General features: G+C 37.1%; 1 protein-coding gene across 1 annotated transcript in view; it reads right to left on the bottom strand.

The window, feature by feature from the left end:
• BTBD9 (BTB domain containing 9) overlaps window positions 1-24,607 on the bottom strand; it is a 135,771-nt gene that overhangs the window by 14,874 nt on the left and 96,290 nt on the right. The window contains exon 10 of the mRNA XM_074818129.1: window positions 18,731-18,838. Coding sequence (XP_074674230.1) covers window positions 18,731-18,838 — 108 coding nt within the window. The remainder of the gene's footprint in view (window positions 1-18,730; window positions 18,839-24,607) is intronic.

The following is a 24,607-nucleotide window of genomic DNA, read 5'->3' as shown; positions in this document are numbered from 1 at the left end:
AATTAGTTACTCATCATAATAGAAAGGTGCAGTCTGTGTCAGGTCTCAGAGGTACAGCAGTTATCTATCTAATGGCATGGTTTATTTATATCCCTCATGTGACTGTGTCCTTCTTATTTCTGTTTCTTCAAGCTCTAAATAAAATATAAAATGAGAATGGACTATTTTGTCGACTGTCTCAAGATCTCAAAGATTGTTATGATTTAAATATTTTTTTTCCCTAAACAGGTGAACAATTCTTCTTGAGTTTCTTCTCATATTACTCTAGTACAGCCATTCAGTTAATCTTCATGGCCAAATGTAACTTGTTACCTTGAAGTACAGAGTCCCAAAGAGGAGTGTCTGGGACAATCAGATGATTGCAACACTACTTCTCATAACAAAGTATTGCCTTAGTTTGCATTATGCATATGATTTCACATTTACATGCACGCACTTTATGTAAGGAGAGTGATGATGTAAAAATCAGATTTCCCTATTTAGTGATGTGGAAAATATTCTAAAGCTATTCTAAATAAAAGAGTTTGAAATCCCAAAGAGGCTGTTAAGAACAGCCTATGCCTTCCTAGCCTCTAAGGTAGAGTTTGTGTTCTGTGACAAGAAAATAGGTTAATTAGGGATCACAAAATAGAATATAAATTGGATCTGTATTTATTTATAGTACTTCTGAGCACTGGTCAAATACACGCTGCAAGAGTTCAGTGCAGATTTTCCAGAGATGGTAGTAAATGCCGTTGTCTGTCGTATGAAGTGGCAACAAGGAAGCTGACACATCTATTCAGGAATACAGCTGAAGAGCATGACAGATATTAAGAGAGTCTGAGAAAAAGGCCTCTGAAGATCCTTTTGACACACACACTTTTAGATCAGCTCCTCCAGGAAGCTCTTAAATTCTTCCACTTCCCACTGCATTACAAGTCCTTACTTCCTGCTACAATGCTGTTATTAGGATTGGATTATAACTACTCTTCTAATAATATTAATACCCTTCTAATAATATTAAAACATGGTAGCAAATTGTAAAAAAAATTCTTGAGGATGCGAGACTTGAAGGGAGTTTTTCAATAAATTTGGTTCTAAGAATATTTATTGCTTTGGTATGTGTCCATTTTATTCCTTTCCCATTGGAAAAAGAAAGTCAAAATTACATACAATTTTTTGAAGAATTATTAAAATTCAAGAATACTGCCACTAGAGAATTAGTACTTGATGGAATAATGAGAAAATTAGGTCTCTTAGTTTATTTCCTTAGCAAAAGGGAAAAAAACACAGTAGAAAACAACTCAAATGGATTTGGAAAAAGTCACTTTTGAAATAAGCAAGGCAAACCTTCTTCACTAGAAAGCTGCCCTGATTTTGACTGTAACAGAACATTTAAGAACATGGATATATACAAAGTAATACCTCCCCAGTACAAATATAATTATGCAGCAAAGAGATAATTTATGCAGTGTAACTATAGGAGAAGAGAGATTACTGACAGAACATTTTCAAGGCGTATCTGCCCTCTTTTTTGCATTTTTTACTGATATTACAAATTCAATAAGACTTCTATTTATGTATCAAGACGTAACAACTGTCCAGTGATGTTGCTTGATTAAATTAAAAGACATCACAGGTAACCATTAAGTTTCTTTTTAATCTTCTTCTTTTACTACTGGTTATCTCTTCTGGTACTATTGTAATAATTTCAGTTTCTCTGTAGAAATTTTATTTTGCAAATTCTTTTGTAGAATTTGCCATGTGTATGTGCTTATTTTATACTTTACTCACAAGAGCCAGTCCTTCCATCCTCAAAAATCGCTTTTGATGGTCTTTACGAAAATTTTCTCAGAACTTTATACAAGGCTCTGGTATCAATTCATACATAAGTCACTATTTTCCAGGAACAGCAGCATTAAAACATATCAAAAGCACTTCATTTTTGGTCTGGGATTAGATACTTCTGTGTAATAGATGCCATTTCTTCATCTTTATTCTCCATATGTCAAGCAAACAGATCTTTCAAGCTGGTGGCAATACTTTCACGTTCTTTAACTAGGACACGATCATAAAGAAGCTATCAGAATTTACTTCTCCCACATTGCTGTCTTTGGACTTTCTGTATCTCTGTAATACTTATTAGTGACCCTATAACAAAATGATTTTTCAGAGTTTAGCTTTTTTAAATATCCAGGAAGTGTTGATATTTTTTTTTTTTTCCTGCTTTCACACCTGTCTTGCTGGTTGATTCATTTTAGATTTGCTGCTTAATCTGCAGCAGCTCTGGTCATCACTTTTACAACAGAAATAATCACTACCTCAAGCTGAGGTTTACATCTCTAAGAGAAGACTCGGGACTGGCAGCCTATTCAGATTTATACCAGGGTCCTCAAACTGAAAGGCAGCACTACAAGTTGTTTGGCTAGCAAAGGTCCCCTGATACCACAGGTCCATTTTCCAAAAGCAATTAGCCTTGTTACAGTCCTACGGTGTTTTATTTAACACTCTGTATCTCACCTCAGCCACCTGACTTCTAACTCTCTCGTTCTGCCCAACTCCCCTAAGGAGATGCAGTAATTGATGATTAGCATTCCAAAGCCATGCTTGCATCCTGTAAGCCTGTCATATTTAATTACATTTTAACTATATTCATCTTCTATAATAGCCTGAACATAATTTAGATAATTATCTTTTGCTCTCTTATTCTCTGACTCTGCCTGTCTCACTTAGAGCTTCTTGCAATGAAAATCACTTTCTCTGCTCAAATATATAAACAGACTCTTGGGCCAAGTGCTTTCATCTCTCCAACAGCAACAGCTGTCACTGAAAACTCAATGGCTTTGTGCATCCCACAATCTCTTCACCATATTCCATTCAGCAGAAGACGACAATCATTAGAAACCCCTCCACTTTCGTGTTTCTTTCTTTTTCTTTATTATCTTTACTGCAAGAAGAATGAAAGAAATACTGATGTCCGGGTAAATTATAACAATAGCTTGCTGTTGCTTAAATGATCTACAGGTCAAAAATAGCAATTCACCTCTCAAAGAATTCAATGGCTTTTCTCAGCATTTGGAATCTTTGCCTAGTTATTTCTATGAAAAGCTGCTATCTTTCTAAAGATTTACTACATATAATAGGGTATAAATAGCAACCCTTCCATGTTATTTCCTTCTCTTCCAGAAAGAACAAATTAAGAAATGGAAGCTTATCTTTTACTGAGGTTTTCTAATGAGCCACTGGCACTACAAAATACTACCACACTGTGGGATCACCAGAGCAACACTGATTATAGCTGAAACCAAATTCAGGCCAAAGATGTAAGACAAAAGAGAAAGCTGTTACATGTAACATTCATCAAGCTGTGATAACCATATCATATTCATATCATGGCTTGCTTTAGGCTAAGCATGTACATTTTTTTATGCACACACTGTGCCTCCTCACTTCCCAAGGTGACACCGTCAATTTTTTTGTTCCTCACTCCAAGAAGAAAAGCAAAGCAGAGTTGGAAGCAAATGTGGAAATGAACAACACACCCTGAAAAATTTCAATTACCAGCAAGTAACCTCCATTTTGCTTTCTAATGCTTGTCCACATATGCCTTGTTCTATAGCAAGTGACAAAACACTTCTTAGCTTATTGGGATGTGGACTTTTTCAACTGTGACTATATATTTTTTCAGTGAAATACAGAAGTCATTATGATGGAATAGTGAGGAGATATTTGCAAAAGCAGATGAAAGGAAAAGGAAAGATGAGTTGTCTTGTGGTCTTTCCATACATCAGTCTGGTGACTGTATTGATGTAAACAAGACAGCAAATAACTAGAATGTGATGACACCAAATAAAAAATTGTGTGCACGCATAAGCAAGCCAATGGAGACTAAAAAAGTACTGTAGTATGTTCTGCATGGTATGTATTTTATTAATGAATACCATACCTACCTCCACTATGGAGTACCTAAAAAATAAACATGGAAGCATGCACTAAAAATGCTATAACAGTTATTGTTATACAGACATTTTTCTTTATAAAATACCAGAGAGGTCTAAAGCTACCTTATAAATTGCCTATAAAAAACGTTTTCCGCCATAACTGTACTAAACAATAAAGTGAAATAATACTCCCTCTCCTGTTAAAGCTGTAATTTAACATACTAACTCAGAGAGTCAGACACATAAAGCACAGAAGTTAAACTGGGTAGCTGGCTCAGCCATCCCCTTTCCATACAGCCTCACAAGCCACTGAGGGAGAAGACAAAGTATGAGAAAGAAATACTGTGAGGAATCAAAGATCATCTACATTTTGGTTTTTAAATTAAAGTAAAATTAAGTGCAGTCCTACCCCTGGTCTACCTCAACTAAAAACTGAGACCTAAAACTGAGTTTCCATCTGTTCTGCTGTCACCATGACAGCACTCTCTCAAAAGGTGGCCCATCAAATGTGGTACTTCTAAAGAAGCAAGGAAGGTGCAAGCTAGAAGCAACAGCTTTCTCTCTTCAGCTCTCAGAGGCAAAACTCACCTAATAATGCATCTTGGTTATATTTATGCTATAGTCTATTGATGAAGTAGCAAATATACTTTATTCAGTCTAATAAAGGAAAAAAAACAAAAAGGACTTGAAGTACTAATGGCAGAGGTAATAAAAATAGTTAAGAGAAATATGATGAGAGTCTGGAATAAATGTGAGAATAATAAATACTAAAAAGCACCTGTCGCAGTATTTGTTACATAACAGCTTTATATACTTACAAGTAAAAACATGTATTCCCACCTTCTGAGAAAACACCCTCAAAAGTTTTTATTCTAAATACTTTCCATAAGGAACACATAATTTTGAAAGCATCTGAACAAAATTTGTAGTTATTTCTGCCCTATTATTGGTCCCTCCTACCAATTCAAACAACAATTTACTGAACTGCTATAAATGTTTTATTGTATATGATTTATTGCAGAAACCAAATGTGGGCTTCACAAAGCAGAGCTATTAAAATAAAAATTCTGACATAAAATAGAACTAATGAAGTCTATACCAACTTTCTGACATCTTTATAAAGCTTCCAATGTAAGACTCCTTAGAGTAACCCCTGCTTTCACAGCTTCAGTCCTGACATTTTTGCTGTTTTAGAGAAAATATTACATAAAGAATATATTAAAACATAGTTAAATTGAGCAATGGTAAAATGGAATGTAGTAATTATTTTTCTAACTAAACGTAGTAACTGATTTTCAAATACATCCACATGCTAATGTAGGCATTCAATAGCATTTTTGTACTGCATAAGCCATGTACTCATATAATTTACCTTGCTCATATTTTTTCAATTTCAACAAATTGTCTTTCTGTACTTGCAGTAATAAAGTTTACATTTAAAAATCTTACTTAAAATGAAATTATTGGGAATTTGCTGGCAACTGTCTGGCAGAGTGCCATGAGCCAAATTTCTATGCTGTGCCAAGAATTCTTCAGGTAGTACCCATGCATACATCCTTGGGGAATGGCAGTGCTGGCGAACAGAGGCTGTGAACTTGAGCAACTTGACCTATGAGTTCATCTTACATACTTCTGCGTACACCAGAGGACACATGCAGAAGACAAGCTTGCACAATCCTAGAAGTTTAGTTGGTTTTGTTGTGCTTACTCATGACCAACGGTTATTGCTCCTGATGTTTACATATATAGCAAAGATATGAAAAACCATCCAACACATGAATGTACCTGGTAACACAACTAGCGGACTGCTTTTAACTTTGAAGACTTTCCCCCCCCCATAACCCTACAACAGACTATAAGATAGTTTTATTATATATATTTTCATACAAATGGAATAGTTGATTAACAGCAAATATATAAACAATATTTTTAGAGATATGAGACAGAATCATGCTCCCTATTAATCAGTTCCTTTGTAGCACATAGACTAACACTGTATTTATCGCACTTCTCTCTTACGTTCCCTTGGGTATGATTTCATGGCCCACTCATAAAAACTTCACATTTACAGCAACTGTCTTTCTATTACTGTCGATAACATCTAATTGACATGTCAAACCTCCAAGGAACGCAGTAAATTGAACCACAGCCTCTAAGAAGAATAAAAGACTGGAAAAAAAAGTGAATCAGTGAAAAAAAGTAAATCAGCATGTGCCTCCTCATAACAGCGATACTAACTTATTGAGGTTTGCTAATGGAAGGGAGAAAAACTGTAACTCTTTCTCCTACCACAGTGAATTATCTATTAACCTCAAGGTCAGAAAACAAAGCCTTGTGACCTCAGACTGAAACTCACCTAGAAAAAAAACCTGAACCCACATCCATGACTGCAGTGATTTTAGATAAGAGACTAAAGTGAACTAAGACAAAAATAACAAATACAATTTTTGCTTGTTACCATGTTATAGAACAGAGAAAATGCAGCTCCCCTCCCAATAGTTTCTGATCAACTAAATTTTAGTATTTAATTAGTAACTCTGTACCTTAAAAATTTATAGACAAAGAGCCAGGTAAAATGCATAAATAAAATTTTAAAAACAAAGGAAACTTCACTCATGATGAAAGAGCACAAAAAGTCAGGCAAAACTTGTTTAAAGTAGTAGCTGAGGTAACAGCAAAAAGGCAGAATAACTTTATGAATATGTAGTTGAAGGGTATGAAATCTATTAAGAAAGAAAAATTGGTTTACAGAGATACAAGAAAAATAATGGAATGAAATTAGGTAATATGATGTTCAGTACTGGTATTGAGAAAAGAAATTCTTACTGTGGGAACTCAGTGTGATAGAAAAGCAAAGAGCAGAACAGAAGCACCATCCCTTCAAGTATATGAAACAATCTGAAGGAGCATTATTCTAAAAAAATACACCATATACCACATAGTGCAGAAATCCCCAAAGGATGAACTTAAAGATATAATAATTCTTCCATTTTGTGATTCACAGATATAATCCGTCCTGGTAAAAACATTACTGTGAATAAATCAATGGCTTAATACTGCGTATATCTCAATGTAGGATATTTTGTAACATTTAAGACCATACCTGTTTTGGCCAGCATAAGCAACTGTGTACTTTTCAGAGTTTTAATAAAATTAGATCCTGAATATCAACAATCTAATTAGGGCAAATCTCTAGATTTGATGCGTTAACATCTGACTGGTCTTCTAACTATAAAAGGAGATGCCAACAGTTGCTATGTTTAATGGCTTTGCCCATAAGAAAGGAAGGGTTACAGACAAAATAGTAACTTACCATCTAGCTCGTGAACATTTGGGCATCCCCTATTCATTGGGTTATTAGATGATCTTATGCAACAATGAATTTCGAAGTAAACAAACGTAACTACAAAACAACAGTTTGTGTATTAGGCATTCCTTTCTTATCTCAAGCAGATAGATGGGCCAGTTTCACAGGAGACCTCTATAATCTAAGTAACTTTTTTGTAACATTTATTTATAAAGGTGCTGAGAGTGTGTGTGCATGTGGGTGCCTGCATGCATGTGGTTATGTGCATGCATGCACAGACATTTTTGAAGAGAGAATATATAGCTGAGACAGAGCTAATTTTCCCCAGAGCAGCCCTCATAGCTCTGTGCTTTGCATTGGTAGCTAGAAAGGTGTTGATAACATACCAGCGTTTTGGCTACTGCTGAGCAGTACTCACCATCAAGGCTGTCTCTCCACCACTTCCCCCCTCACCCAGTAGGCTGGGGGTGGGCAAGGTCTTGGGAGGGGACAAAGCCAGGACAGTTGACCCAAACTGACCAAAGGTATATTCCATACCATATGACATCTGCTCAGCAATAAAAGCTAAGAGAAAGGAGGAAGAGGGGGGGCATTTGTTATTACATTTGTTTTCTGGAGCCCTACTTCCCAAGAAGTGGCTGGAACATCGACTGTTGATGGAAAGTAGAGAACAAATCTTTTGTTTTCCTTTGCTTCCATCTGCAGCTTTAGCTTTATTAAACTGCCTTTATCTTGACCCACAAGGTTTCTTCCCATCTTATTTTCTCCCCACTCTGTCCTGCTGAGGAGGGGACTGAAAAGCCCAGTTAGAAATTAATCTGGCTTCAGCAATCAAGGACAACAAGAAATGTTTCTATGTCAGCAGCAAAAGAAAGACCAGGGAGAGCCTCCATCCCCTGCTAGACGCAGGAGGAAACATGGTAACAAGTGATGAGGAAAAGACTGAGGTGCTTAATGCCTTCTTTGCCTCAGTCTTTAATAACAAGACCAGTTGTACTGAGGGAATCCAGCCTCCTCAGCCAGAAGACAGAGACTGGGAGAACAACCCCCCCGCAATCCAGGAGGAGATAGTCAGTGACCTACTGCATCACATAGACATACACAAGTCTATCGGACCGGATGGGATACACCCAAGGATGCTGAAGGACCTGGCTGGGGTGCTCACCAAGCCGCTTTCCATCATTCACCAGCAGTCCTGGCTGACCGGGGAGGTCCCAACAGATTGGAAATTGGCCAATGTGACGCCCATATATAAGAAGGGTTGGAAGGATGATCCGGGAAATTACAGGCCTGTCAGCTTGACGTCGGTGCCCGGGAAACTGATGGAGCAGCTCATCCTGAGTACCATCACACAACACATGTGGGACAACCAGATGATCAGGCCCAGTCAGCATGGGTTTATGAAAGGCAGGTCCTGCTTGACAAACCTGATCTCCTACGACAGGGCGACCTCCTTATTGGATGAGGGAAAGGCTGTGGATGTTGTTTACCTTGACTTTAGTAAGGCCTTTGACACCGTTTCCCACAGCATTCTCCTGGCGAAAGTGGCTGCTCATGGCTTGGATGGGCACACGCTTTGCTGCATAAAAAACTGGCTGGATGGCCGGGCCCAAAGAGTTGTGGTGAACGGAGTTAAATCCGGTTGGCGGCCAGTCACGAGTGGTGTCCCCCAGGGCTCGGTTTTTGGGGCCACTCCTGTTTAACATCTTTATTGATGATCTAGGCGAGGGGATCAAGTGCACCCTCAGTAAGTTTACAAATGACACCAAGTTGGGTGGGAGTGTTGATCTGCTCGGGCGTAGGGAGGCTCTGCAGAGAGACCTGGACAGGCTGGAGCGATGGGCTCAGGCCAACTGAATGAGTTTCAATAAGGCCAAATGCCAGGTGCTGCACTTCGGCCACAACAACCCCCAGCAGCGCTACAGGCTTGGGGAGGAGTGGCTGGAGAGCTGCCAGTCAGAGAGGGACCTGGGGGTGTTGACTGACAGCTGGCTGAACATGAGCCAGCAGTGTGCCCAGGTGGCCAAGAAGGCCAATGGTATCCTGGCTTGTATCAGCAATAGCATGACCAGCAGGGACAGGGAAGTGATCTTGCCCCTGTACTCGGCCCTGGTGAGGCCGCACCTTGATTACTGTGTTCAGTTTTGGGCCCCTCACTACAAAAAGGACATTGAATTACTCGAGCGTGTCCAGAGAAGGGCAATGAAGCTGGTGAAGGGTCTGGAGCACAGGTCTTAACAAGGAACGGCTGAGGGAACTGGGGCTGTTTAGTCTGGAGAAGAGGAGGCTGAGGGGAGACCTCATCGCCCTCTACAGCTACCTGAAAGGAGGTTGCAGAGAGATGGGGATGAGTCTCTTTAACCAAGTAATAAGCAATAGAACAAGAGGCAATGGCCTCAAGTTGCACCAGGGAAGGTTTAGACTGGATATGAGGAAGCATTTCTTTACAGAACGGGTTGTTAGGTGTTGGAATGGGCTGCCCAGGGCAGTGGTGGAGTCCCCATCCCTGGAGGTGTTTAAGAGTCGGGTTGACATAGCGCTTAGGGACATGGTGTAGCTGGGAACTGTCAATGTTAGGTTAATGGTTGGACTAGATCTTCAAGATCTTTTCCAACCTAGATGATTCTGTGATAGAGCAGCTTGGTGGGCACCAGACATCCAGCTAAGATCAAACCACCACAGAATCTTATGACTCTGTGAAGGTACTCCAATGTACTGCCATAGGATCCCTCTGCAATATAAAAGCAGTAATCTGCATTGTTGAGTCCTTACCCAGAAGCTGCAAATTTGTTCCTGTGATGATTGGAGAAAAAACTTTGCTTAACAGGATACAAGAAAGGAGTAGAATTCTCCTCCGAGTAAGAAAATTAGGATTTCTATTACATTGAGCAAAGTTGGCAATAGTTGGCAATGGAGACCTCTTAAGACCTCTTAAGGCTTTTCTAGAGCTGCTTAATGTTGTAGGTCAAACTGGGACCCAAATGTTTATGGGAGAAATATTTATGTATTCTGAGCCTGTATGAGCAAGCAATCACAGAAGGAGAACAACAGAATTTACAAATATCTAAGAGGGGCAAGATACACTGAGGTAAAGCTGAACAACAGAATGAAGTTTAAAAAAGGAATAAACCTACTAAGCGCAAGTTTTCTTACACTATCAGAACTTCTCCATGGCAAATGGTTGAACAGGCTGTATATTTAAGTGAGACTGACTACTGAAAACAATGGTGTTTGTTTTAAGACAGAGGAACAGCCAAGACACTGACTACAAGTTATTTTATAAGACAAAATTAATGCTTACTCATAAAGCAAAATTTAATTCTGGCAAATCATTATCTGTAAGGTTTAAAAGACACAACGATCATTTCCCATCATCTTAACGTTTAGCCGGCATCTCCAAAGTAGGGTTATGTACTGATAAAATATGCAAAGTGTAACTAACTCGCCATCTTACTGATCTTCTTTAATATTAATAAGTGACCACAGTACAATCAAGCAAAATATAGCAATGTAGTCATGCTATAACTCTCAATGAATACATGCATTTCCTGTACCTCTACACTATAAGGAACTCTTACAGACCCAGTATGTTGCTGCAGAAATGGGCTGCTCAGGTATTCATCTCAGTGTCCTAAAAATCTTACATTCTTCAATCTCAGCATGCATTTCCTTATAATTAATTATCTTCTTTTCAGAATTTTTTTCAGCACCTTTAAACTTTTCAGAAGGTATAAAGGTTTCACCTTTCACTAAGAATCACAGTGTTTATATCATCTCATTTCCTTTTTAGCCTGGCAGAGATGACAGATTAAATCAAGAAGAAAGGGTCCTCTCAAGAGGAGAGGACGAACTTTTATGATTAATCACAGGCATAAGAATATGTAGACCAGGTCTTTGAGCTTCAGTATCCAGGAGTGTCCCCTACCTACAATATACACACCATATTATCAACTTAACATTGGTTCTACAAAACCTAATTCATTAACACTGGTGAAGTATTTTTAGCTATTTTGGTGGCACATGTTGAAAACAAGCATGATACCATGTTCAAGTAAAGCTATTTGTGGACATTAACATTACACTTTAGGATAATTATTATTTCAAGTTTCCTTTTCCTCCCTCACCAAATTATACACGTTTTTAGATGATATATTACACAGTAATGAAACTTACATTTATTTATATTGTTAGTTTGACAATTTTTACGGGCCTCAAAAGAGACATTCAAGTCTTCGATGACTTTTGAGAAAAATCCAATACCTAAAAGAAACAGGTAGTGATACTATAGGTATTATTTGGCATTGCTTATTTTCTCTGAGGCAGAACTGATCCAAACTGATGTCAGAGTTACTGTGATGTTTTCTTCACTCTCTTCATAGTAATGTGCATTAAGAGGAGCTGAGAACATGCCAGTCACAAGGCAAAGAGGAGCAAAGCAAAACCTCAATCCATCTGGCACACACAGAGCTGCAATAAGTGTATGGCAAAACATTCAAGGGAGACTGAGACACTGCAGTTTGCAATTCCCTGCTACTCTGTTCAAGGCTCACTCAAAAGATCCATGTATCTTTGTGGCTGAAAAACAACCACAAGGAACTGAAAGTAGAAGTGGAAAAACAAAACGACAAATTAACAATTTGAAAACCTTCTTGTGATCCTGAACCACTGTTAAGAAACATAACTTAAAAGAAGCCAGATCTTTCTCCAGTCAAACTAGACTCAGCTAAAATAGAAGCTGGCAAATGAAATGTTAGACACAGAGTTTCCACACTTCTGGGAGGCTCCTAACACTCTGAAATGTAATACAACTCTGGTTTCTCTCTGTGAAATCTTAACTCTTCATGCTTAATAAGGCAGGTCTGTGAAGCTGGACCTCTTTTCTTCTTTTGCCTTAGTAGAATCTTTCAAAATGTGAGCATATAAACATAAGGAAAAATATGTACTTCAATGCCTCTATCGTTCAGAGCTTTTAAGCTCAGTAATTACACAAAATAACCCTTTGTATCTGTCTGACTTTCTCCAATAAGCACTACTAGCAGAATGAACAGATTAATGAGAAGCCTCAGTTTATTTTTGTGACGTGAGGTTTGAAACTGAGCTTAACAATGTAGCAATTTCCCAGACATCTTACTTGAATATATTTCATCTTTGTATTGTATGATAGTGGCTACAGTGAGTTCGGCAACTCTGGAGGAGGCATATGGATTTCACAGAGTTGCTGTGAAATTTGTTTCATGTAAAATAGGATGAATCATGGTTGAAATATACTCTGTTTGACAGAAGTACAAGAACAGTTTTGCTGTGAAATTAACTTCATGTAAAATAGGATGAAGTGTGGTCAAAATACTCTGACATTGGAGGTTCAAGAGCAGTTTCTTTCATCCTGTTCCACCCCGCCACTTGGAAGCTCAGGCGTAAGAGAGAATTAAGGAATATACAAAATTAGGAAAAACGTTATTTTCTCATTCTACGTATGACAGGACAGTAGATGCATGCAATACTGATGCGAAGCAGCAGAAAAAGCGTTGGAGGATACAGTTAGTTGGAAAGGCAAGAGGGCTGAGATGTTCAAGATGTTTTATTATGAGAGAAAACAGTCCTGTGAAAGTGGTTAAGGAGAAGAATGACAGAGGAAATGGATGTAAGGGAATTCTAGAGATGGAATCATGGAGTGAAGTGGAGGAACTAGAGGAGGACAGGAGGAAAAAGCTGCTATGTTTGTGGCTAAGTATAAGTAACTACAAATATGAGTACGTTATGTGACACGTGTGAATACCTTTCCTCATAACTGCACATTTCAAATGTTATCTCTATAACAAAAGAAATAATCACATCATGATAGAGATTAGCCTGGTTTCACAAAAGTATATCCAGAAAAGAAAAATCCAAAGTTGAGTTCGTCACCAACATTACGTAAAGCCAAAGTATTTTCTCACTTGAAATCCTTAGACAATACGGAAAACACTCTTCTGTACATCTGAAAAGTGGTTTAGAACTGTTAAGTGAATGATCTAGATCTCTCTAGGTGTTCTTTACCTGTGATTTATTATCAAACAAAATACAGAAGTGCCTGAAAACTGGAAATGCACATAGTACATCACAGGGTAAAAATAAGAAACACTGGACAAAAGCAGTAAGCCTCAAGGTTGAAAATTATTCTTGAAAAAAATCAATCAGAAGACAGTTAATAAATTGTGTTAATGAATCTTGCATCCACATCCCAAAGGGCTTTTCATATGAAAGTACTAATTATATTCATACAAAAACGTAGAAAAAAATTTGAGGGGAACTGAGAATTTAGGATTTGAAATAGCTATAATAAAAATATAATAAGCAATGGAAATGTGAAATTAAGTTTGAAAGTTTTTAAACATTTATCGTAACAGCAGTATACTCTGAATAACAAACAGTGGGTCCAGCAGGGAAAAGCAAGAAAAGAAAAGATATAATGCAATATGTTATAAAACTTCTGAAAATAAAGTTATGCCCTCCACAAGAAAATCATAAAACTGTCCCAAACCAGCCATATAGACAGTTGATATGAACTGCCTTAGAACTTCCCATCAATAAACAATATTCATTGTCTTCCATACTCTATCAGAGTATTAGATCCTTTTTTCCTACTGGGGAATTGAACATGGTATGTGTGCTGTCAATGGATTAGATCCATTTTGCAATAACTACACAAGAGAACTTGAAAGAACGATACTGAGTTGATAACCATCGTGATAGCCTGTTTTGTATTTGTCTTTACCAGCCTTATTTTATCAAAAGTGTCATTAACTCTGAGGCCTGAGTCCTACTGGCCTTTGGTATCTTCTGTTTTTCATTTGACTTTCAGACTCTTTGTCAGCCAATTCTTCTAACAAGCGCAGGTCTCTGTTGTTCAACACCAACACGCTCAAGCCCACTTATCATAAATGTTTGAAAAAACAGAACGGAACGCGACTGTTTTTCATTACTGTCATACTGTGTAGAGAAAAACAGCTTATTGTGGGAAAGAAAAAAAAAAGCCTCCACAGAACATCTGAAAATTGACAATTACACAACCAGTACGCATTAATTGGCTCTCACTTAGGGAAGGTACACAAGCTTCGCGTGTGAAGATAACAGACATCCAGTTTCTGTCTTCAGCCTTTTAAAACTGCAAGAGGAGGAGGTCAGGAGTAGCCTGTCATTTCCTGGCTTTGAGCACTGAATTATTAATTTACACAAAATACTACATTAAAAATACCATTAAAACAACCCAAGGCAGCATACCGATAGTTTAAAGGGGAAGTTCATGCTTCAAAAGACTGCCAGAACCAATATATGCTATCTAAACATAATTTAATTTTCTTTCTCATAGCTTTGTTTGCCACTTACTGATTATCAAAGGTGTCTGTTGAGGTCTGTGTTTGCTACCTTTATGGTTCATCCTGCCCCTTGTGCCAGAGATTCCACAAAATTATTTGGAGACCTCACAGCACACTTGCAAGACAGCACACCAATGACTTTCACAAAGGACTGTAACTCCACGGAAAGAGCAGGTAGAAAGAAAGCCAGGCAGCAAACAACAAACAAGACAACTCTTATACATGTCTTTGAAGACAGGAAAGTGAATGGAGAATATTACTAGCAAAGTAAATTTTCTCATTGTTAAGTATTCTGTCTATTCAAATGTGGGCCCCTGTGAAATTCTTCAATGTTTTAACTCCATCCGCTTTCATTTGCTAGTGCTGCTTATCCTACACAGAAAAGCAAGTAAGTTATTTTACTGGAGTCTACTGCAGTATATTAAACACAGAACTAATGCCAGAAAAGGTAAACCTGGGATTTTAAGACTTTATCAACCACTTAGACTGCACTCACATCTCCATAATTTATAAGAGAAACAGACATAATTTGGAGTATACTTTCTGGAAAGAATTAATATTTTAGCCTGACACAAATACATGTAAAATGGTTCTTAGTTGACTGTTGCTCTGAGAGGTACTTGTAGTCAAACAGGCAATCACAGTCCCATGCAAGAACATACCTACTTCTCATTTTTTTTAAACAAAGACACATAAGCCTAAGTGATGACAATGTTTATACCAATGTAGGATTAGTCCTTTTTGGGCTGGGATGTCCAAGTATTCATCAAAAATACTAGGATTCGGCCAAGACAAAGAACAGTTGCAAAATTTGACTACAGTAGTGAAAGATTTGTTTCATTTCTCCCAGGTGAGAGGGGTGCAGTAGCATTCATAAACATACAGAGAACAAAGTGATGAGTGTACTGTTGCTTCCACCCCATTGAGCTGCAGTCTGGTTAAGGCAAATTGTTCAATGCAGGAATCTTTAACTGTCTGCCTAGACCTGATGATGAGTCAAACCCAGACACAGTGCACAAGTTTGATTCTTGCTTTTCCTGGGGGAGTGCCTGAATCACTTCACCAAGAAGCATTCAGAGGCAGATTTCTCTCTGTTAGAGCTGTGCTGTTTGTGTAAAATACCGATGTAATCACGGTAAGAGGAAGGACAGAGACAGGGGAAAAAAAAAAAAATCTCTTGCATCCAGCAGGAATATCTTTACCATTGGACTATGACAGTAAACCAGACAAACTGTACCACCTCCACCTTACTACAGCATCTGTTAATTTTGGTTAAAATCCAACTCTTCACTTCCTCTGTTTGTTGTTGATAAAATTACATAAAGTGAAAATAACTTGTTTGTTTTCATGGCAAAAAAAAAATTCCACATTTTCAATTTGCTTAGAGATTTATTTTTTTAACTTACAGACACTAAACCAAAAAGTCAGTTCTTCACATATTCCTACTAGTGACTGGTTCAATTTTCCTTTCTTCATTAAGATGTCTCCATCACCATACTGAAACTTTGCCCAACAATTTTAAGTGAAGGCCTTCATTCAGTGTGTGAGTCACTGAATGATGATGTCTCTTCCATTCTACATTCAGCTGGTTTTGATCACTAAGAATATGGCTTTTTAGGTCATAGTACCATGTTTCAGTATTTTTCAGTAAAATAAAAGTGGTCCAGCTCTGACTGTATGCAATTATGATCCTCTGTACTTTACAGATCAGTATATAGTAATTATGTACTAATTTATATATTTATTTTACATATTTAATATATAAAAATATATAATGTAGAAATAGAAATATTATTGTATATATTTATTTTTCTATATAATACATATACTTATTTATATAGTATTTAGAGTTATCATCCTGCCATTACAAAGTAGTGTTTATGAATTCATTTCAGCATTTCTGCAAATCCTACTTGAAAAGAAAATTAAACATATTTAAAGGGTTTTATTTTCTGTGGTGGTGTGACTGCAAATAAGAAAAAAAGGCCAATGTGCTGATCATAAAGGGCAAGAGATTCAAAATGAACATGAAAAAGCGCTGTCAAATGCAAAGAAATCACCTGAAAATTGAGGGGGGGGAGGAGAGGGCCACAAACCCTTCAACTTGTCTCAGTCACAGATGATACAGTATTTAAATGTAACTGCAGAGGTTAGAAAACTTTGAAAGAGCAGAAAGATTTTTTTCAAATTGATGCTTTTTCTTTACAATTTTCTAGTCCTTGCTAAATTGAATTATTCTGGAGCCCACTGAGCTTTTGTAATTGTAAGCCTCAGGACCAGGTCTTTGTATTTATTTAGAGCAGAGAGTTACAGACAGTGCTAGGACACTGTAAATCTGCAGAAATCAAGATTAAAGACTGGCATTTTGCCAGCTGGAAGTGTACCTGTCAGAGCAAGAAGTTAGGCAAAATGCAATTCTCTAATCCATGTAAAAATAGTTCCTGCAGCCACAGCTTTGAGAACTTCCAGAGCACCTGTGTTTTTGAATCAAGATCTTGAAGTATATCATGAGAAGGCAGCTATCTTTATTTTGGGGATGCACCTATATTTGTCCAAGGTTAAGTCTTTAAAAAACAAAAGTGTGGTTTGAACATACTTGAACTGTGAAGTCAATCAGCAATTCCACCTGCACTGTGCATACTTAAACAAGTGCTCCTTTTGACTGTTAGTATCAAAATGTACAAGGAAAAAGTGTAAAAAGATTCTGATTCTATCTCTCCCTCTCTTCTGTGGTTTCAGCCTTTTAGTGCTCCCACTGCTGGAGGCAGACAAAAAGACAAATTTTATCTATTACACTGAGATGCCTTCCAGAATGATTAAATCTCCTTTACTCTTTCTCTAGACCCGCAGAACCCGGGTTTTCTGCTCATCAATACCCTGCCCGTTACAGACAGTGAAAGGACGTGTCAAGTTCTCCTTCATCAACACGTCTAGACTGCATTGTAACATGTCTGAATTGCACTATTTGTTAAGAGATGAAATATAAACTTTAGAAAAATGTGTATCAGCAGTGTTGCTAGAAAGGACTGAATAACTCTCTTGCTTGATGTGACAAACTGAGATGCATCTCTGAATTTGTAAAATCAATTTTGTTTTGGTTGGCAGAAATACAGGATGGGTGGTGGCTGTCCCCATATGAGCTGATGACTTCAATTTTGTCCCAGGGAAGAAAGCGTATCTTATAGAAAACTGACTCAGGGAAAAGGAGGTTAATAAGATTTTTATAAGGCTGAGCTTCCCTGGGGATCAGCCAGGAGATCATATTGTACCACTAAATGCTGAGCATACCTGGCTTCTGGATATGGAACGTATACATTTGCAGACTGTCTTTTCAGTCCCATGACAAGTATCTGAAGCACTCTTTACTTAGAATTAGAACTATCAAATGGTTTAAGAGGGCTATCAACACTGAATTATTCTTCCATACTAGAAGAATAGATTTTATCAGCAGACCCAATAATTGCAGAAAAGCCAATGGAGAGTATACATGTGGAGAATATTCATGCCCAATTTCTCCTGATTTAAGTATACAAATGAAAATGAAACAGTTTTTGTCTCTTTTTTATCTCTTTTTAAGAGGCTTGTTTTTTCTATGGAAGGTCCCTGTTCAAAGTCAGAGCAGTCAGTGCATATAAGTCAGGTACTCTGCTTTTGAACAAGGACAAGGTCAAGCTTAGGTAACCATTTGACCTGTTATGGTTTGGTCCCCACCTTCACTCTCGCCACCCCCTTCAAATACTGTACAATACATTTATGTGCTTTGATAAGGGAGAATGGCATTTGATTAAGAAAATCCTTTAACAAGCATGCTCTCTTTCCTCTCCTACCGTGATTCTCAAGGCAGGGTATTGTAGGCAGACTGTTTCTAAGAATGAACAATCAAACTGATTATTTGAAGATCCAGTACTGATGTGGACCTTCAAAATTTGTTTCTGGCTTGAAAGTCTAGATATGTAGCCACACTAGAAGCTGTTACCTCCAAAAGTTGTATTTACAGGTGTCTAGAGTTAATAATCTACAGGTTGTGTAATGATCATTCTTTTCACAGTCAGAAAGTCATCTATCTATGAGTACTGAACAGAACGATAAAAAAACCACCAGTTCCTAGTTCTGATTTTCTGCAAAGAAGTGGAAAAAATCAAACTCACTTGCAGGAAATTTTTGTGCGATCAGCCACCATAGTCCACTGCTGCTGATTCGTTGAAACCTCAATGTAGTAGCTGTAGCTCCGATCATCACAGTCCCAAAGTAGCAACCTACATATGAAGAAGTTGAGTGAGAAGTAAGATAAACGTTAAACCAAGCTGCTTAAGTTTTCTAGTTCCTTATTTCTTCTTCTTAATTCTTTATAAATTTAGCTGTTTCTTTTGGAATGTGCCTCTAACTCTCAGCAAGGTCTTTACTGTTTCTGTCCTCTCAAACTTGAGTGTCCTATTCTTATTATCCTAAGGCCAGGAAGAGACTTACAGGCTTATAATAACCATCTTACTAACACTAATCTATTACATTTATGCAATTACTTTTAATTTATTTGAAAGTCAGTAAATGAACTGATTTATTTGGCACGTGGCATTGCCTGCTTTAAACCTGAATCAAAGATCTGTTCGGAAAGGTCAGTTTAAGATGGGAAAGAAAAAGATTACACCGTCTTCGTAACTGTATTCTCTTCTTTTTGGTAAGTATATCAGAAATATTAAGAAAAAAAAGCAAGTAGGAAAATGGGAATTCCCAGTCCTAGCTCATCATAATATGAGCAAAAAGGCAATGAATTGTTGACCAAATTGCTAAAAACACAGAAGAAAAAAGGAAGAAAATAGAGATCTCAAGGACTCATTCCATACTCATTCTAACAAACATTCAGCTCTTCAGGAAGGGCACTAAATGACACACTGAACAACCTTCCATTTCCATACTTGTCTCACAGAGATCTAAAGCATCAGGGATGTGATTTAACTTAAGTATATCATTCTCAAAAAACACTTCTGGCAAATGTTTTATCTTCTTCTTTATAAGGGGATTATCTCCCTGTTGTAAGAGATTCCTTTTTTCCAGTGAAGCATCCACAAATGACAAGAGGGTATTCACACAACTGAAAGGGGCAATGGACTGGCCAGAACAGAGGCAGACAATTCTGCAATTTCTTCTTTAGAATCAGTTAAATGTCGTCCATATTTTGATTAATAGATGTGGGTTTGCCTACATTTTATGTAAAACCCTTGACTGGTGTCATTCCACTGATTAGCAGGACACAGTTTAGAAAAACTAACTGTTGTTCTTACTGTTTTCATATAAACTCAATGGTAGATGTGATATCGAAAACAGAATTTCAGAAGACTTTTCTACTGGAGTTAGAGGTGACTGGAGGCAAAACCAACGTGCTGTATTTACCACTCTCTGAAATAAAGCTCTCTCATCAACCCACCCAAAGTTTTTGAATTGCAACGTTCTAAGTGAACAATACACATTATGCCTGTCATGGAAAATTATGTTTTGCTGATTTTCTTACTCTCTGAACCCTTACTCAATACACCAATGGAAAATACATACTCTGCTGCAACATACTGGCTGTTACCAACTGCTGCTGTCTCTTGATCATCAGGTTTTTGTCAAAGTTAGCTAACACTTACTAGGATGACTGCTTGAATCTGACTATTTGTTACAGAAGCAAATGAAGGTGCTGTATTCAAATAACCAAAGCACAGCTACCTATCCAAAATAAATATAACTGCAACGATGACCTAAGTGAGAATAACTTCAGCCACAGAGAGAAGTGCAAAAGCCAGGTAATACAGCTAACCTGGGTTCTTTCTACAGCTGTGAGGAAGAACTTCCACAGATCTGCATTTTTCAAAGTGCAATAGATGAGGACCCATTGACTGCCAATGAAAACAGCCGAGACGTACATTAAAAGAAAAGGAACTTGTGCCACACTACAGACTTTCCCAGGCACAGAGTTTCAAGCTGTCTTTCTTTAATCAACTTTCAGAAGAGTGCCCAAGTTTTATGTTATAAATTCCTTTCTTCCAGTTGAGAAAGTCTTTCTTGTTTTTAGTTGCTACCTCTTCTGGGAAGAATATAACTGCAAAAATTATTGCTCACTTTTAACATTTAAGAAACCAGCACTGCTAGAGGGGGAAAATGACCTAGCCAGTTGCTGAATGCAGAATCCTTCCTCTTAGAGAGATATGCTGTCCCAAGCAGAAGCTGGACCATCTCCAGAATTTGGTTATTAAGGTCTTTGGTTATTAAAGACACATGTGTCTTTGCCCTAAACCCAAGTGCTACTACCTTCTTTTCAAAACAATCTAGTTTAGCTTTTTTTTTTCCTTAGGTTGTGGAATCCCTGTATCCAAAGCAGAATTGGGTCTACTGGACAAGCAGGTTTAAAATATAGATTCTCTTAACTGAACCCAGCTCATTAATACTATCAAAAATAGTGAGCTATCAAAAATAGCTTTAAGAAGCTAAAATAAAACACTTTTAACATAAGCCTTTTAGCACATATTAATACTATTTGCAAATTAAAAAATTCAGAGCTGACTTAGTAAAAAATAAAAATAGTTGCCTGTGGCATAATGAAAGACTTAAACCCCACACCCCCAACAAATCCACCCAACTCCAAACCCTCTCCCTGTTTCATCAGATCCTTCCCATTCTGCTTTTCTATAGCTTGAAGGTCTCTCCAAATACTAAAGAACGAAGTTCTGTTAAAAATAAAAAAGTTTAGACTAAAATCCTGGATTTGGTAACTACTAATAATCTACAGATCCTGAATTGATTTAACATCTATATTTAAACCAAGTCTTCTAAATGATAAAGAAGGAAAAGCAAAAACATACGTAAATTTGTTTTCTTTTAAAAAGGCTATTAAAATGTAGCTAATTATGCTTTTCAAGAGGATCCTTTTCATCATTGGGGCTCAGTGTTGTTTCATTGATCCATGTTTTCAAAGCTATGATCAAGAGTTTGAATATCAGAAGCACACTGGTGACTGTAATTTCAACTAACAAAACTGTAGTTAAAATAGAACTGGCTTGGTTTTAGGGTGAAAGGCTAAGAGGACATATGTGTTCCTTTTAAGAACATGTACAATTGCTCTCCCCCAAAACAACCTAGCCCAAGTTAAATAGGTTTAAAAAGCATATGGCTCAGAATTATTACAAACCAAACAATGAATGAATTAAAGTTGGCAGAGTCTTTCCCAAAGTGACTCAGCATGAATGCTAAATGTAGATTTTTGTTTCTTTGGGACTTGTGAAAGAAAATAAAAAGTTCTTTCTTCACCTCCCTGCAGCAGCTTTTTTAGGAGAGATTGGGGAACAAGACTGATGTCAGAACCTATTTGGAATTTATTCTGCATGCAATGTCTTTCTGGATAAGTAGTGAAAAACTCTGAGGTGATTACATGAATATTCACCAGTGCACACTGAGCACAAGGGCCACTTTTTATGTCAGGTACAGTAGCCTTTGAAACACATTTCAGGCAAACTACCAGGCTAAACTTTTGTTTTGCTAAGATGGATATTAATTGACAGGAAGAAGAATATTCCACTTGAAAAGTCAGAACTATACTAATTGGAAATGCATCTCTTTATAGCAAAATTGCGCATGTTCCTGGAACTTTCCATATTAGAATAAAAAGCTAAATTAGCTTTTGTTAGTAAATCTTGCCCTCAGGATTCAGAAGGAAAAACAGACCGAAGCTTTATCCAGCTTGCTCCCTGCAACATCATGAGATTTAAACACATTTCTAATACGCCACTTCTTTGGGTATCTAAAGTCTAAGTCAGTTAATCATTAATATGGTAGTGTTATTTATAACACATGTTCACAATGCCTCATTTTATAAAGAGAACTTTTCAAATATAAATCAGATTTCATATTACAGGTGTGGGAAAGTGATTATATTGGGTACCTGTTACATCAAAAGACACCACAGTACTTTTCTTAACAGTATTTCCTTAAATGTCATATGTTGCCCTATGATTGATCATTCTAAATTTATACAAGCACTTTGGGCTGTCTTTGCTTGCTTTTTATGCTTAAGATTTCTGTAAAAAAGACTGTCACTGTTTAGTTCAGACTGCTGTACAACTACATATACTCACGGTGTTAGCAGAATACCAAACAATAATAGCCGTGCATCTAACAGAATGATACCTGCTTCCCAAATACTATGTAGTAGTTACCACATACAGTATAAATATTTGATAATACCATCTTCATAAACTACTTGCATACTTATAGAAGCCCAAAAGACAGAAATTAAAACATGACATAGTGAAACTTGTTGAAAGATGGGGAAAAAGAAAGAAAACCCAAAACCATACGGAAAGAGTTTTTTTTATATAATTGTCTTTGCATTTTTGCCTCTGGTTGTCTATAATCCTCTTTAATTTTCTGTGGATATTTATGTTTCAGTAGTTATCTTGCAAGAAACCAATCTTTCTTCAGGATCCTACAAAGGAGACAAAATTCCTGAATATTTGCTGTGTGCTTATATGATCATTTATTCTGAGTTACAATTTCACTCTCAAGTCAGGCAAGCACAGAAAATGAGCAGCAAAGAAAGAAAAACTTTGTAAGCAGAAATGTTATGGAAAATTAGAAAGCATAAGAGATGTATATGGTATAAGCAAACAGAAAACACATTAAAGCTAATTGATATCATCTGGTAAGTTAAGAATTACTCTGAATATGAAAAGCAAAACAGTTGGCTATCATGGATTCAGATTAGTAATGAAGTCTTCAAATAGATAAACCATTTATTCCAGTTTAATCTACTTTTACAAAGATGCAAAATATTTCTATTTATTGTAACATGAAAACCACTATGGTACAGAAGTATTATGTATCCCTCTACCACATAGACTATAACAAATCCTGTTGTATCTTTTGTTTTTGATTTGGCTTGTTTATTTTTTTATTTTTAAATTTTTTTTTAATTCGTAGGAAAAAAAACACCCTATGAAGTTATCAGCCAAAGACTGTGGCATAATAGTATTAGATTTCTATTCCAGATAAATGCAGTGAGGGTTAGACAGAGAGCTATCGTGATATGGCAGCCTTTTCAATATTAAAGTTTTAGCCATTTAAAAGTTAAATTATGTTTACTACATTAAACACACCAATTGCTGTCTTTCTGTTCCTAATTAAATATAATAGTTTTTCAGTCATTGATAAGGGCCTTTTCAGAGAGGAAAAAATAGCAAGGTAATTTCCTGTCCAGACAGGCAACAATGTGGAAAAGCTACTTAAAATAACATTTTCTCTGTTAACTGTTCCAAGTATCTTGTAAGCTGTTCCAAGTAGGATTCTTAATAAAAGAATAAATCTCTGAAATCAAAAAATGTTTTCATTTCTGTAATCTAAAAGACAATACTTAGTTACAATTATTTTAAAATAAAATCATAGAATAGTTTGAGTTGCAAGAGACCTTTAAAGGTCATCCCGTCCAACCCCCATGTTTTCTAGGTCTTTTCTATTAGAAAATACTATTGAGCACAGACTATCACTACATCTGTTTCAGAATTTCTGAGTAAATTTTGACATGGAATTCAAGAGCCCCAAATTTATATACAAATACCTGAAGAAGTATTTAATATTAACAAGGTTTCAACACAGTCTCCCACAGCATCCCTGTATCCACGTGGGGATGCTACAGTTTAGATGGGTAGACTACAACACGGGTAAAAATTAGCTAGATTGTTTAGTTCAAAAGGTAGTGGTTAACAGTTCATCATCCACCCAGGGACCGTATGCCAGAGGAGTTCCCTCCAGAGCCTATTCTGGGACGTATCCTGTTTAATATTTTATCAATGACCTGGACAAGGAGATGGAATCAGTCATTATCAAGCTTGCAGATGACATCAAACTGTGGGATGCAATCGATACACTTGAGCGTACGGCTGCCATTCCAGAAGGACTGATTGCCAGCCTCTGGGAAGACTAAGGGCATGGGCAAAAAAGAATCTCACAAAATTCAACATGATCAAAACCAAAATCCTGTACCTCATCCAGACTAA

Source organism: Strix aluco, chromosome 3 (genome assembly GCF_031877795.1).
Source record: "Strix aluco isolate bStrAlu1 chromosome 3, bStrAlu1.hap1, whole genome shotgun sequence".
NCBI lineage: Eukaryota > Metazoa > Chordata > Aves > Strigiformes > Strigidae > Strix > Strix aluco.
The sequence above is the reverse complement of the archived record's forward strand: the minus strand, read 5'-3'. Positions and strand labels throughout refer to the sequence as shown.